The following is a 14143-nucleotide window of genomic DNA, read 5'->3' as shown; positions in this document are numbered from 1 at the left end:
TTCCCATTCCTCCTTCATTCTGTATCCCAAGCACATCTTTTATCTCCTGTCTAGCAATTACACTAATCTGCTTACCGAAGAGTAAGGACGATTTATCAAAGTTGATACATTGACCTGATGCATGACCATATTTCCTGACTACTTTCATTATTTCTTCACATTCACGGGGCTCCGCCTTACAGAAGAAAAGGCTATCATCAGCAAAGAGAAGGTGGGATACCGACGGACACGCGCGTGTGACACGCATCCCCGTTATCCTCCCTTGATTCTCTGCATGATTAAGAAGGCTAGCGAGCGCTTCCGTGCATAGAATAAAAATGAAAGGAGACAAAGGATCTCCTTGACGTAGTCCTCTACCTGGAGTAATATTTCCTCTTGGCTCTCCATTCATAAGGACCTTATACTTTACCGATGTAATACATCGCATGACCCAGCTGGTCCAGATCTCTGAGAATCCCATCTTACGCAGAACAGCTTCGATAAAGGACCATTCCATCCTGTCATATGCTTTGCTCATATCTGTCTTGATGGCCATCCTTTTATTGCGCCCACTTGGTTTGGTTCTCAGAGCGTGAAACATCTCCTGAGCAATCATGACGTTATCAGAAATCTGTCTCCCAGCAACAAAGGCTGACTGGGTTTCCGATATCAAACCAGGAAGCACTTTCTTTAACCTCTGGCATAAGACTTTAGAGATTATCTTGTAGCTGACATTGCACAGACTAATGGGCCTGAACTGAGTCATCGCATTGGGCTTCGTTACCTTCGGGATAAGACATATATTTGTATCATTTAGTCCATTCGCCATCGTTCCCTCAAAAAGGAATTTGTTAACCATAAGAGTTAAATCCTCCTTCACAATATCCCAGAATTTCTGATAGAAAAGCGCAGTCATCCCATCTGGTCCTGGGGCCTTCTCTGGATGCATGGCAAAAAGCGCTAATTTAATCTCCCATTCAGAGACCGGAGCTGTAAGGTCATCATTCATAGCCCCAGTGATCGTCGTTGGAACATGAGCTAATGCCTCCTCAATTTCCTCCGGATCAGATGATTCAAAAATCTGCCTAAAATAGCTAGTAGCAATGGCTACTAGACCCTCATCATCCTCAACAATATTTCCATCCTCATCTACAAGCTGCGTGATCTTATTCCTTGCTCTTCGTTGCTTTGTCAAGGCATGAAAGAATTTTGTATTCCTGTCTCCTTCTCTCAGCCAAAACACCCGACTCTTCTGTTTCCAGAACATTTCTTCTGATCTAAGGGCCTCCGAGAGTTCCTTCAGGGCTGCTGCAATCTCACCAGTCGTGGCACTGTCATCGGCATACAAACCTTCCACTTTCTCTTTAAGGTCCTCTACTAGTTTTGCCGAATTGACATTATTTTGCCTCCTCCATTCACTCAAAGCTTTCCTGCAACTTGAAATATGTTCCATGATAGTCGCATTGGGAGGAAGATCAGGAGACTTCCAGCCCTCAAGGATAACTTGCCGCAGCTCTTCATTATCCAGCCATCTCTTATCAAACTTAAACTTCTTGGACCTTCTCGTTGGCTTTGTGAGTATATCTGCAAGAATCGGACGATGGTCCGATCCCCATAACCTCATATACTTAACAGAAGAGTGGGGAAACCTCTCATGCCAGTCCGCATTTCCAACTGCTCTGTCTAAACGACATCGAACAGTTTATATGTGGTTGTAAGAACAAAAATATATGAAATAAAGTTCTAATAAAATTTATGTGTATGAAGTTGAAGTTATCAGTTACAAAGATACATTTATTAGAGAAAATTATTTTGAATGATACAACTACTATGTATTGCAAAGATACATTTATTTGAGAAAATTGTTTTGAATATTTTAATCAAATATTATTATATTAAATATTACAACTCAAAATCGATAAAGTTAGATTGCATATAATCTAAAAGTAGAATTCCATATTTAATCTACTAAAATTAAACTAAAATCTCTAGTTACAAATTTATGGTTTAAAACTAAAATAAGAGAGATAGACGAAATGAATGAGACAGAAAGAGCAGAGAGACGGAGTGAGCGTTTGAGACAGAAAGAGATATAAAGAAAAACAAATGAGTATGGTAAAGATAGAGATACAAAGAGAACATAATAACTGTGAGAGAGAAAGAGGAAGGGATAGTTATGGTATACTTTTATACACTCATAATAATGATCTTTTACAGCAAAAGACGGTTGAAATATAGTTAAATGTATAGGTAATTGTGTTTTATATAGAAAATGTACAAAATTAATTGTTTTTTAGTCTGTGTGCAGAAACCCAAAAGAACACTTAAACAGAAGAAATAGTAATTAATGATAAATATAAAACTATATCTAAATTCATTTTTATATCATAAAGGTATACATATTTCAGTAAACTCATATTTTCCTAGAATATTTTTAGATTTAGTTAGTTGTACATGAATTTGTATAGAATGTACAAAACATAAAAAAAACATCAACTTTGTAGGAAAATGAAAATAGTTATATCTTTTTATTGATGAAAATGTTGTGACAAAGAGGAGAAATGGAATGACAAGATGGTTCACTACGCTCTAAAGAGTAACAAAGAGAAAAAAAAATGAAGAATCCAAATCTTCCTCTTTTGCCCATTTTAGCAAAGCCCCCTGCTTCACTCACATACAAACTTCTCTTATGTACACAAGAGTAATCTCCAACCAGTAAACACTTGTCAATACCTAAACAAGTGAAGGCTGACGAAGAGGAGCGAATGCAAATCTCAATCTGAGAAAAATGAATGGAAGAAGAAACACATCACAGGGCAATGAAGAGGGGGGGAATGAATGAACAAATCATAAAGAGCTGAAAACTCTACACTAATGAGGTTCCCTGGTGATGATGTTAAGTGGGATTATTGAGGGTAATGAGTGAAAAAGAGTGGATTTAAAAGTGTATTAACTAACTGCTATAGTGTCTCACTGAGTACTCCAATACTTCTTTGTTTGGACAGACAATCTCCTTTACACGAGTACCGTTCTTGTATATCTTCACTGTCGGCACAACCCTCACGTTCTCTGCATTACCTATAGACTGACATTTATCTATGTCCACCTAACCAATAAAACAAGGTAAGACATTAGAGTCAATCTCTTCCTATGTTATTATGACATGTTCATGTAACTTTACCTTGAGGAAGTGTATAGTAGGATAGCGAGTACATAACGAGTCCACAAACGGAGATAACTGCTTGCATTGATGATCAGAGGCCGTCGAGAAGTGGATAACCGAAACTCCTGGTAGATTCATGGCAGCTTTAAACTGTTCACGGCTGTAAACTTCCTCAACTTCACCACCGAACTCCATATTCAAAACTTCCTCTCCACGAGACTTCTTCAACGCGACTTGAGCATGAAACAAAGATTCAGCAACTTCCTTATCATGAGGCAGTTCCTTTCTCAACGCTTCGTAATCACTCACTGCAGCCGCCCATGTCTCCATCTACAGTTCAAACAGAGAAAATCTCAATCCCTTAAGCTTACAACAAAATTTAAAAGTTTGATTAGTGTACCTTGCTATTTGAGGCAGCTCTACGGAGAAGAGGCTTTGTGTAACGTGGCTGGAACCGCAGCGCGTGGTTACAATCTTCGATAGAGCGTTCCCACATTCCAAGTTTGAACCAACAAGCTGCTCGGTTACAATATAGAATAGCGTTGCAAGGGTCAAGCCTAAGGCCTTCTGCGTAAGCTGAGCTTGCTTCGGTGTATCTTTCTGATTTGTAGAGATCGTTACCGCGAACACGAGCCCTAGCGACCAATGTAACGGTATTGTGTAACATGGCAACTTCGTTGCTTCGTGGATCTAATTTGCTAGCTTTCTCAGCAGCCATCACTGCATTTTCAAACCTGCAAGAAGTCATCATCTGCTCTTTAACCTTTTTCTAAAAAAACTGATATTAATAGTTTTATTTAACATTTGTTTTCTTGAATCTTACCTTCCTAAAGCCATCTCGACTTGAGCTTTGACGAAATGCGTATAAGCTTCACAGGCCATACCAGAGAACCGAGACTGAGAACAAGATGCTGGAAACGGCTCTACTTTGGGAACTTCTAATAGCTTTGAATGGGCAGCATCAAGCCGGTGAAGTTTCAAGAGTGCTTCTACTTTACACATAGCTAGCTGCATTTTTAAGACCAATGTTTGCGCTTTATATGAGGTTATTGATTAGGTGGACGTTTAGACCAACTTTTTTAGTGCTTAGATCGATTAATCTAAGAAAATCATCTAAAAAATCATTTTGTTTTAGATCCAATTAGCCGAATAGCCGCACCATCTAGACCGATTTTTAAAACACTGTTTAAGACGCAACATTTGATTCCGGTTCTGACTATTATCCGACATAAGTTGAGTTCTTACCTGTGGAGAAAAGTCTGCTCCAGAGACAATAGCTGCATCTACTTCCATCAAAGCAGCTTTCCAATCACCAAGCCTTCTCGCATCTGCGCACTTGCTCATATGTTTCTCAACAGCTTCAAGCTTCTGCAGTTCCATAGGATCTGATGGTTTCCCAAGAAAACAAAGATGCTTCCTTGCACTATCAGCCTGTCCTAATCTGCAACCAATCAAACAAGACACATGAAGTTTTTCAGAAAGGCAAGAGCTTTTGTCTAACAAACATTGAAGCCTAGACTGATTTTTTCAATGTCTAGACCAATTTTTTTTAGAAAATCATTTAATAAAACTCGCTTAGTCGCCGCCTAGACCAATATTTAGAACACTGCATTGAAGTTTCAGACAACATATAAAAAAAAGCAAAAGATTTGTCTCCTCACAGCGTCGAGAAACTACCTAATAAGCAATGAAGCCAAACGTTGATGAGCTCTTCCATAGTTGGGATCCAATCTCAAAGCCTCTTCACACTCCTTCACAGCTTCACCGACTCGACCCAAACCCGTCAACGCAGCGGCTCGGTTGCTCCGGTAAGCCGCGTTGGCCGGCGACAAAGCTATCGCCCTATCGTACAACCTCAAAGCCTCGCCGAACAAACCTTTCCTATACATCTCGTTTCCTACTCTCTTCACTTCCTCTGCGTCCGAACCTAACATCGCGGCGGGACTGCTTCTGATGGAACCACCGACGGTCACCGGAGCAACAGGCTTCGCCGGAGATACGCCGCTTCCTCCTCCGCCTCGCATTATGCTGCCGTGTCCGTACGTTCCCGTGCCGGATCCGAGAACGTCGCTTCTCGAGCGGCTCTGCGTCATTCCGGTGAGTTGGATCTTCCCGGAGGGGCAGATGTTTCCGGTGGGAAGCACATTCGCCGCCGTAGCTGGAGAAGTGGCGGAGCTTTGAGTGGAAGAGGAGACGAGTGGTTGTGAGTTGGAAGTAACCGAGTCGGATCTGGCTTGACTCGTTCTCAGGTTGCCACTACTCGAACCGGATTGACTACCGCGAACCGAACCGGATCTTCCGATAACCGGGGGATGTCTAGTTACAGATCCGGAGGAGCTAGAGCTGCTGCTGCTTGTTGTTGTTGTGGTTGTGGTGAGTCCACGTGGCTGAGAACGGAGCGGAGAAACCGGTGAACCGAGATCTAGCTCGCGAAAATCCGGTTTATTAATCTCGGAGGTTAATGAATCACGGGGAGGGACCGGTTTACCTGACGGTGACATTTTTTTATTTTATTTTCCGGTTAAGAAAAAAATCAAAACGAGATCAGTGAATGATGGAAGGAAACTCTAACGGACGTTTCTCGGTAAGGTTTCAAATGGCCGTTAATGGAGACGGCGAAGAGTGGAGAAGGAGACGAAGGGAGGAGGATTAGATACTATGAACAAAGGCATGGAAGGGAAAGTGAAAGAGATGGGGATCTCGTGATTTAAAAGGGTGAAGCAAAGAATGAATGTGAGTGTCTAGAGAGAGAGAGAAGAGAGAAGCTTCACAGAAGAAGAAGAGTGAAGATGGAGATGCAGACCGAATATTATATATTAATTTATTTCATTTGACAAGGAAAAGAAATTAATTATTGTACTAAAAATCGGAAAGCAAAGGTATTACTAAATTTAAATTTGGCAGGACCTTGGATGTAATATTTTCAATTAACGAACCCTTTAAATTATGGATAAGCAGAAATAGCATATATATATATATATTAAATCATCTTTAATTAATACTCCTAATAATCTAAATTTTATAACCTTTTTAATATTTGTTTGAGTAAAGTAACTTCCTCTGCTAGCTTTTTTTATTTATGATATAAAGATGAATAAGAAATTTCGGAAATAACTATATATTAAATGTACAAAATAACACTTCTTCTTCACCTGCTGCTTCACGAGACGTGTTTATTTTTGCTTTAGTCTTTCCATTTTTTCGCCTTATCGTTTAATCAGAAAAATTATTTTTATAAGATAGTTAAGTATATAACTATGTATATTGTAGATGAGTATACTTACAAAATCTGCTTACTTCGATACTGTTCATTTTTCTTTGTACTTTGACGCTTACATTCCAGAAAGCCAACTCGCGGCTTATAGGAAGTGACGCCTACGCTCTTAGACAATCTATTGCGTTGTGTCCTTTTTTTTTTTTGATCAACCTATTGTGTTCTGTCCTAAAAAGACAATTGTAGAGAGCAGGCATGTGATACAGTATTGTTTTATATATTTTCGCGTAAACGCTTTTGTTTACTTCTTGTAAAGTGAATTTGAAGTTGATTATAGAAGTAGAAAAATATGTGTTATATACTACTGCGTATTTTCTCGTAGTTAAGCTTCTTAACTGCTTCTTGTTTTCTTTACAATAAAAACACTTTTTGTACATTTGTATATTGGATGAATAAGTTCAATGTATTAGCAATAGCAACTAAATGAAAATAGAGTATGTCATACCAGTCACACGCACATAAAGACACTTTAAGGTTACTTGTAAGAAGTTAATACTACTAACACAAAATCCGATAACATGTTTTAATGTTGAAAGTCAGTCAACTTAAACAAGTTTTTATTGACTAGTTTACATAAGTTCATTGTATTAGCAATTAAATTAAATTAAAAAGCAGAGCCTTCCATATCATACCAGTCTTTCGCACAGAAAAATCCACTTAAGATTATTACTTGCTGGCAAAAAAACCTCCCAGTACATTAAAGTGGTGAATAAGAGCACGCAAATGAAAGCTTATATGAAGTTGATACATCCAATACATTAACGCTCATTACCGACGGATACAGAAAAAGTGTTTAGAATTCTCACATTATAAAAAGAAAATTAACCAACTCTGAACAAAATGTTGGCCACTGATAATCACACACGCATGCTCTCTCCATTTCAAAATATTACATATTTTAGATTTTTTACGTATTTTAATAAAACACATTAAATTTACATAATTTTTGTGATTATCTTTTTTTCCATAATTTTAAGTCAATAAAAAATTCAATAAGTACAATTAAGTTTTTTTAAGTTTGCAATTAGTTAATAAAACATTTATTGAAAATAAAAAAATAGATTTTTTGAAACAAAATTTTTCTCTATAATATGTAATTTTATAAAACGATGGAGTATATAATAAGTATAGACTATACTTACTCTTTAGTTCAATTTATTTTGTAAATAGTGTTAACAAAAATATTGCCGCAAAAAGTTAACAAGCATTATAGGTTTGGGTATGATAGCAATCAATAATCACGTCGGTGTAATAAGTTACCTCGTAGTTTGCAAGGCATCTCTATTGGTTATAGAGTGTAATTTCTGATTCTTTATTAGTATATTTTTAACACACTTTCGTATACCCAACTATACGCTTACATTTACATGTTTACATATACACCCAAATGTAAACATTATATCTAATTAATACGATCAAATGTCGATCCGAATGTTAGTATACCAGAATTTGAAGTAAACTTAATAGCTTCAGTTTGTACAACTAGTGTTTAGGTGCACAAAAAAGAGAGAAAGAAGTAAAACTAGTTTTAAAAGATTAAATCAGTTAACTAAGTTTTAGAAGTTATACTATCCAAACGACAGCAATATTAGATGTGATTTGCCCAACAATAACATATATACACTGATAAAAAATCAGAAAATAATAGCACTGCGTTGTGACAAAGATATATATATATATATATATATATATAGTCATTGCAAATTTTCAACAGCTGGAAACAGATTCTGTTATAAACATATGAGCTTCCGCTTTTTATATTCGACCATTTATGTCAAAGTAATTGAAGATCGAACCATTAAAAGTGTGTAGTGTGTATATAACATATATGTATATGTCAATAAACAAAAGCAACTATATGTATGCCAAAGTATATCTTAGTTGATAATGGAGCGGTTAGAGTATTTTCTTTGGTATAATATTTTTAAAATAGGGTTTTAAGCGATATACTGAACTACTGTTCTTAAGCCAGTTACATACTTTATTACAAATTAAATTTTAATTTTTGGAACACACAAGTTAATATAATATTTTAGTAGAACATAGTCATATAGTTAAACTATAATATTAAAAGGAAATTTGAACCAATTAGAAAATAACAAAATGTTTTCATATTTTTCATGAAACAGTCAAATGATAATATATTTTGATTCTATTCATATTCTTTTTCCTTTTAATCTTGAGATACTTTTTGAGAACGTTCCATAAAAAATGTTCTTACAAGTTATAATTTTATATGAGCGTGGTAAAGTGGGGTTTGGTATGCCGACATTTGCATAATTTTATATGTTTTTATCCAAAAATTGTTTTACAACAAGAAATTATCAAACGTATAAATATTATGTCATCATCTTCCTCTCTCCCAGAAAAATGTCTTCGACATAGACTAACAATTTTTTTTAACTATGCTTTAATCATATAATTCCCAATGTTATGTATTTCTACATAACATTTTGTGTTTTTTTACACAAGGGTTTTCTTACTTAAAATTTTGTTTAAGCATATAATAGAGAATATTGGCCCAATTTACCAAAATCTTGCGTTATACTTCATATGCTTCCAAACACACGTTTTTATGTGCGTATACTTTGAAAATATGCCATCATGTATACAATAGATGGTGGTTTCTTTTGGAACAAGTTAGGTTGTTTAAAGAAAATGAAAGAAAAGCTAATAAAACTTAATTCAAAAGCCTCTCTTTTATAGTTGTTATTTAGTCTCGCCCGGCTCAAAAGTCCTCAATAGTGATAAACATGAATCTTGATGTCATCTTTTCACTAAAAGGAGGCATTTGCGTAACACGTCAAACTAAATTTTATAGTGTTATGAATAATTCATTTGCTGCTGCATACTTGGTTAGTACTGTACATACGGCTTAATTTAACATAGAGTATTATACAGTAATCTGTCGTCAAAATTGAAGGAATGGTGGTGAATTTATTGAGTAACGACTTTATAGGGATAGAGAAAAATGTGTTTCTATATATCTTTATTGGTTGTACTCAGGGCAAGTGTTCTATGAATCTTGAATCCAGCTTCGAGATTTCATTTAAATGCAAGTGTCCTATAAATCTTGAATTGTTCATTGTCTATAGCTGTTATGGCTATGACTGATGACAACTAAAAAAGTGGTAATATGCAATCTACACTCTTTTTAATTGTTAAAAAGGGAATTTGAAAAGCAAAATAATATGGGTAAATTTATTTTGATTAATACAACCATGTAAAAAAACCATATTAATTCGCCATGATTTCAAATTATAAACATCTTGTTGGTTTTATATGGCTTAATTCAAAACCCTATGGTGTGTTCTTTTTTTGTCTTTCGATAAAACGTGGAGTGTTTACATTTTCAAAATATCATCATAATTGATCTGGACTGGACTGTATTACATTCCATTCTTTTTTTAATCTAAATGTTAAGTATTACATTCCATTCGCTGCTACATCCTCGGTGAAACAAGATTTGACTTTACTCTGGTCCGATTGCATTTCTAGATCGTGATCTATCTATGGAGTGAACGCAATAACACATGTCACAACAAGCCATGTTACTCGTCTCTTTCCCTTGCCCACAGAATTGATAAAATTAATCAAAAACTGAACCCTCTCACTATGTTTTTTAAGCATATGAGAATCCTGATAAATTATTTTAACCCTGATATACTTACCCAGCAATTAGACTTGTGTAATCTTTATGATAGTTATTGAAGCTTTGATCACTTTACATTTCTGTTATGCTTCAAAATTTCATTTGCTCTCATTTGTAATTAAATTTGCTTTTTAATATGTTTTATTTTTAGATTGAGTTAATTTTTTCAATAGTCAATTTCTTTTTTTTTGGTCAACAATAGTCAACTTCAAAAGAAAAATCAAGTATGATACTAGAAAACTAGGAGAAGTAAATTTTGTAAATGTTTTTTTTTCAACATTTTGTAAATGTTTTTGTTCTCAAAAGAGAAAGAAAGAAGAGAGTTGGTGTTTTTGTACCGGTTAAAATAAAAATATAATAGTAAAAGCAAATGTAGATTTGGTCAACGATGACGCTTGTCCTTCAAAAGTGGCGTCAGAGACTCAGAGTCCACATTATCACTGGGATTATTTCGGTTAGATAGATGCGATTACGCTTCTGCGCACTGGCATTGACCACCCAGAATCCAATATTAACACGTACAGTTTTTATAATTAAATGATTGTTTTTGTAGTCTCCTTTTTCATTATTATTTTTTAAAATATTCTATTAACTTAAAAAATAAAAAATCGAAAACCATATCAGGCACTTCTAGAGTGCCTTACATCATCAGACACATTGTTCTCTTTTTTTGACAAGATAAGACACTTCTCACTTGAGGGACACATTGTCTTCTTCCACCCCTTGTGGTTTTACAGCAGTATCCCTCACGCTTGGTTAAGATAAACTAGAGGATGACTACATTTTTTATTTTATTTATTTTTTCTCAACTTTTTCTTTGTTCTTTTTGCAAAGTTCTTATGTTTTTATTTGTTTTTTTCTCAGAGTTTAAGACATTTGAAGAAAGTATAATTATTACAATAAATTGTAATTTGTTTTTCTCTATATTTTAACATCCATTTTCATATATATATTTTATATATTTCAACAATTATATAAAAAAATGTATGGACATAAGAAGTGTGGATGCAAAATTGTGAACATGTAAGAAAAATACGTAAACATAAAAAGATGTGGATATGGATGGATAAAAAATATAGAAAATCTCTTTAAAATTTTCGTGGATGTGGTTTCATGAACTAAGTTTCATGGACGTGTTTTCTTGGACAAGTTCTTATATTCCTAATCATCTTACATAATTTCTTAGTATCTGTGGACAAGTACTTTATGCATACCGTGTAGTTTTTATGTACATGTATTTTGTGTAAGCCACTTTGGTGAACAAATAGGTGTGGACATGGATAATAAAAGTTTGGTCGTTAAAAAATATGGACATGGACAAAAAAAATATGAAAAATGTGAAAAGATAGTAGTACCCGAACATAGAATAGTGAATTATATGGATAAATTCATATGTACAGTTTTGTGTGGGCATATAAATTTGGATATTCAATCCTAAAAATACACCTTGAACATGTTTGTGTGAACGTAAGATAGAGGGAGATCTAGTTTAAAGTTCAAAATCTTCCAAAGTTTTGTTGGGGTCAAATTGAAAATAGTCAAAATTTAAAGGTGTATCCTCAGCTCGCTTGCGAGACTTTCGTCATGTTCAATAAGATGAGAAACTATTTATTCTAGAATTGATTCCATAAGCTATAACAGAAAGCACTTAAAGAACAACAACAAGATCTTCAGAGTAATCTTCGTTTTTTTTTTGAGTTCTTCGATTTCGTCATGGTGACAGAGGATGACAAAAATTAAAGAAAATTGGAAACTTGCAGAGATAAAAAGATTAGGAAAGAGAGAACCGATAGAAGATGGAAGAGAAAAAGTAGATCTGAAAATTGATAGTGGGAGAGAGAAAAAGAAATGAATTTACAAATTATAAATTTTTATTATTTAATGACACATAAAGTAATTAGAAAAGAGTGTATTTGAGGGGTAGATAAGACATTCCACACAGATAATGTGTGCCTCCAGCCACAAGTGTCTGAATGTGTTATTCCAAAGATATAATGTGTCTTAGAGGGTAAAAATTTCTTATTATTTTATATTATCATTTATACATATCCACACAATAATGTAATAAAAAACGAAAGTAGGAAATGCAAAAAGAAAACAAAAACAAAAATAGAAAATGCAAGTTCCAAACTAAGACATCATCCAAAAGAGGAAGCTATATAGATGCAAAAACACGAAGTAAATTCAGAAATCCCGAACGGTTTCACTCACTCTATTAGAATTGTTCCATCATATCTTCTTCCCTCAAGTATTCATTATTCGTACGAACATTTATTTTTATAATTTTCACGAATACTATTAAATACTTACAGAATTTTATATTTGGAATGGAAAATGTATCTATTCAGAGTTGAGAGACTAATAATGAATGCTATTTAGATTCAGCACATGGTCAAGCCAAAGCACCCACGTACAAAAAGAATCAATCCATTTTCACTGTTTTTATATATGCATCAAAACGACAGAAAGCGCATCAATGAAACTACAAAATGGGACATTGTTCTCGATTTAGCCAACCAACTACGCGCCGTTAATGATTTCTCCAAAATAATTTTTTTTTCTTTTCCTATCGGTAGGATGACGTGTAACAAACCAATGGCCTCATTGTCACACTGGACCAATGAACATTAGACATGTCAGGATAATGTTCGTTTCACTGCTTCTCATTTTTTTTTCTGATCAAACTCTTTCATCAAACTCTTTTAGAAAGAAAAAAGAGTCGGACTTTTCCGATTAACCCTCGCGTTCCCGGCGACGGCTTTCTATTCTCTCGTTAATGGTAGATCATGGGCGACCCTACGAAGCCATTATCTGACGGTTATCTCCACGATTTTTCTTTTCAATCGTGATGGCGATCTGGCGCAACTGACACAACAAGATCTCTATTTAAAGAAACTTGGAGTTCTCCTGTGGTTACATAACATCTTCCTCTACTTTCATCATCTCATTCTCTTTGTCAATCACCAAATGGGGGATAATATACAGATAGACATGCAAAATCTCAATTTGGGGGCTGAGGATCCGCCAATTCAATTACCGGTGCAAGTAGTCAATGAAGCAGCGGCTGAGAATCGATTCGTGCTAATTGGAAGACCGGTGATGCCTCACAGACAGAACATTCGATCAATCATTGCAATTCTTCCCAGAAACTGGGGACATAAAGGCGTTTACGGGAGAATGATTGAGGGTGGACAGTTCCAGTTTGTCTTTCCTTCAGAGGAGTCCATGGAGATGGTGTTACGTCGTGGTCCTTGGGCTTTTGCTGATCGTATGCTGATCATTGAGAGATGGACTGCGTCTTTCAATCCACTGATGCTCAACTTCATTCTTTTCAGGATTCAGATCCGTGGAATCCCATTCTAATTCATGAGCCAAGACATTGTAATGCATATTGGGAGGGCATTGGGTATGTATCTGGATGTTGATTACTCGACTGATGTAGCAGCAAGGTGTGACTATGCAAGAGTTAGAGTCAACTGGAACGTAGATGAGCCACTTCGTTTTCAGAGACAGTTCCAGTTCACGGCGGGCGTCAATACACTACTGCGTCTTACTTTTGAGAGGCTTCAGGGGTTCTTTGATGTTTGTGGCAGACTTACTCATGATGCAGGGGCCTGTCTCATTCAAAATGGTGGTCTCAATCCAGATGGTGCTGATGATGATAGCGATAATGATGATGGTGGAGATCATGCTTTACCGAATGATGGTGGTATCAATCATGGTGTGATCATTGAAGAAATCAATAAAGAGGAGCAAGAAGGGGGTAATGGTGAAGCGCCAGACGCCAATGATGAAGTTCAGATTTGAGAGGATGATAAACTGATGGAGGAGGCTGATGTTGAAGATGATCTTTGGAGTTCAGATGCGATGCCCACAATGTACTATGATGAGATCAATATTGAGGAGATGTACAACCCAATCAATCCTTTTGGCACAAGATATGATGGTCGTGAGCTTATTAAGAGGAAGGCTTGGCTGGATAAGGTGGAAGAGAACAAGCTATGCTTCTCTAGGATGGAATGTGGGGAATCAAGTGGAGGGAGAAGCTCTAAGAGGAAGAAAGAGAGCAGTACTG

The 14143-nt window shown here is 35.7% G+C and overlaps 2 protein-coding genes across 2 annotated transcripts; one reads left to right on the top strand and one right to left on the bottom strand.

Annotated features, from left to right (window-relative positions):
* Positions 1-2488: 2488 nt before the first annotated feature.
* LOC106336194 (TPR repeat-containing thioredoxin TTL1) lies at positions 2489-5939 on the bottom strand. Its single transcript, XM_013774949.1, has 6 exons — positions 4820-5939; positions 4388-4583; positions 3966-4150; positions 3543-3876; positions 3161-3472; positions 2489-3085 (listed from the first exon to the last, which is right to left on the bottom strand). Exons 1-6 carry the CDS (start codon positions 5641-5643, stop codon positions 2933-2935), a joined length of 2004 nt encoding a protein of 667 aa, XP_013630403.1. The 5' UTR covers positions 5644-5939; the 3' UTR covers positions 2489-2932.
* Positions 5940-13035: 7096 nt separating this feature from the next.
* Positions 13036-13431, top strand: LOC106331216. Its single transcript, XM_013769534.1, has one exon. It carries the CDS (start codon positions 13036-13038, stop codon positions 13429-13431), a length of 396 nt encoding a protein of 131 aa, XP_013624988.1.
* Positions 13432-14143: the final 712 nt, after the last annotated feature.

This window comes from Brassica oleracea, chromosome C3 (genome assembly GCF_000695525.1).
Source record: "Brassica oleracea var. oleracea cultivar TO1000 chromosome C3, BOL, whole genome shotgun sequence".
NCBI lineage: Eukaryota > Viridiplantae > Streptophyta > Magnoliopsida > Brassicales > Brassicaceae > Brassica > Brassica oleracea.
Note: the sequence above shows the minus strand (reverse complement) of the source record. Positions and strands in the feature narration are given on the sequence as shown.

Excerpts from the sequence above, each read along its gene's own strand:
- LOC106336194 (XM_013774949.1), bottom strand. The coding sequence starts at position 5,643 with ATGTCACCGTCAGGTAAACCGGTCCCTCCCCGTGATTCATTAACCTCC. Across the intron at positions 4,584-4,819 it reads TTGGCTTCATTGCTTATTAG|ATTAGGACAGGCTGATAGTG; the intron begins GTAGTTTCTCGA and ends GATTGGTTGCAG. Across the intron at positions 4,151-4,387 it reads GAGCAGACTTTTCTCCACAG|CTAGCTATGTGTAAAGTAGA; the intron begins GTAAGAACTCAA and ends TTAAAAATGCAG.
- LOC106331216 (XM_013769534.1), top strand. The coding sequence starts at position 13,036 with ATGGGGGATAATATACAGATAGACATGCAAAATCTCAATTTGGGGGCT.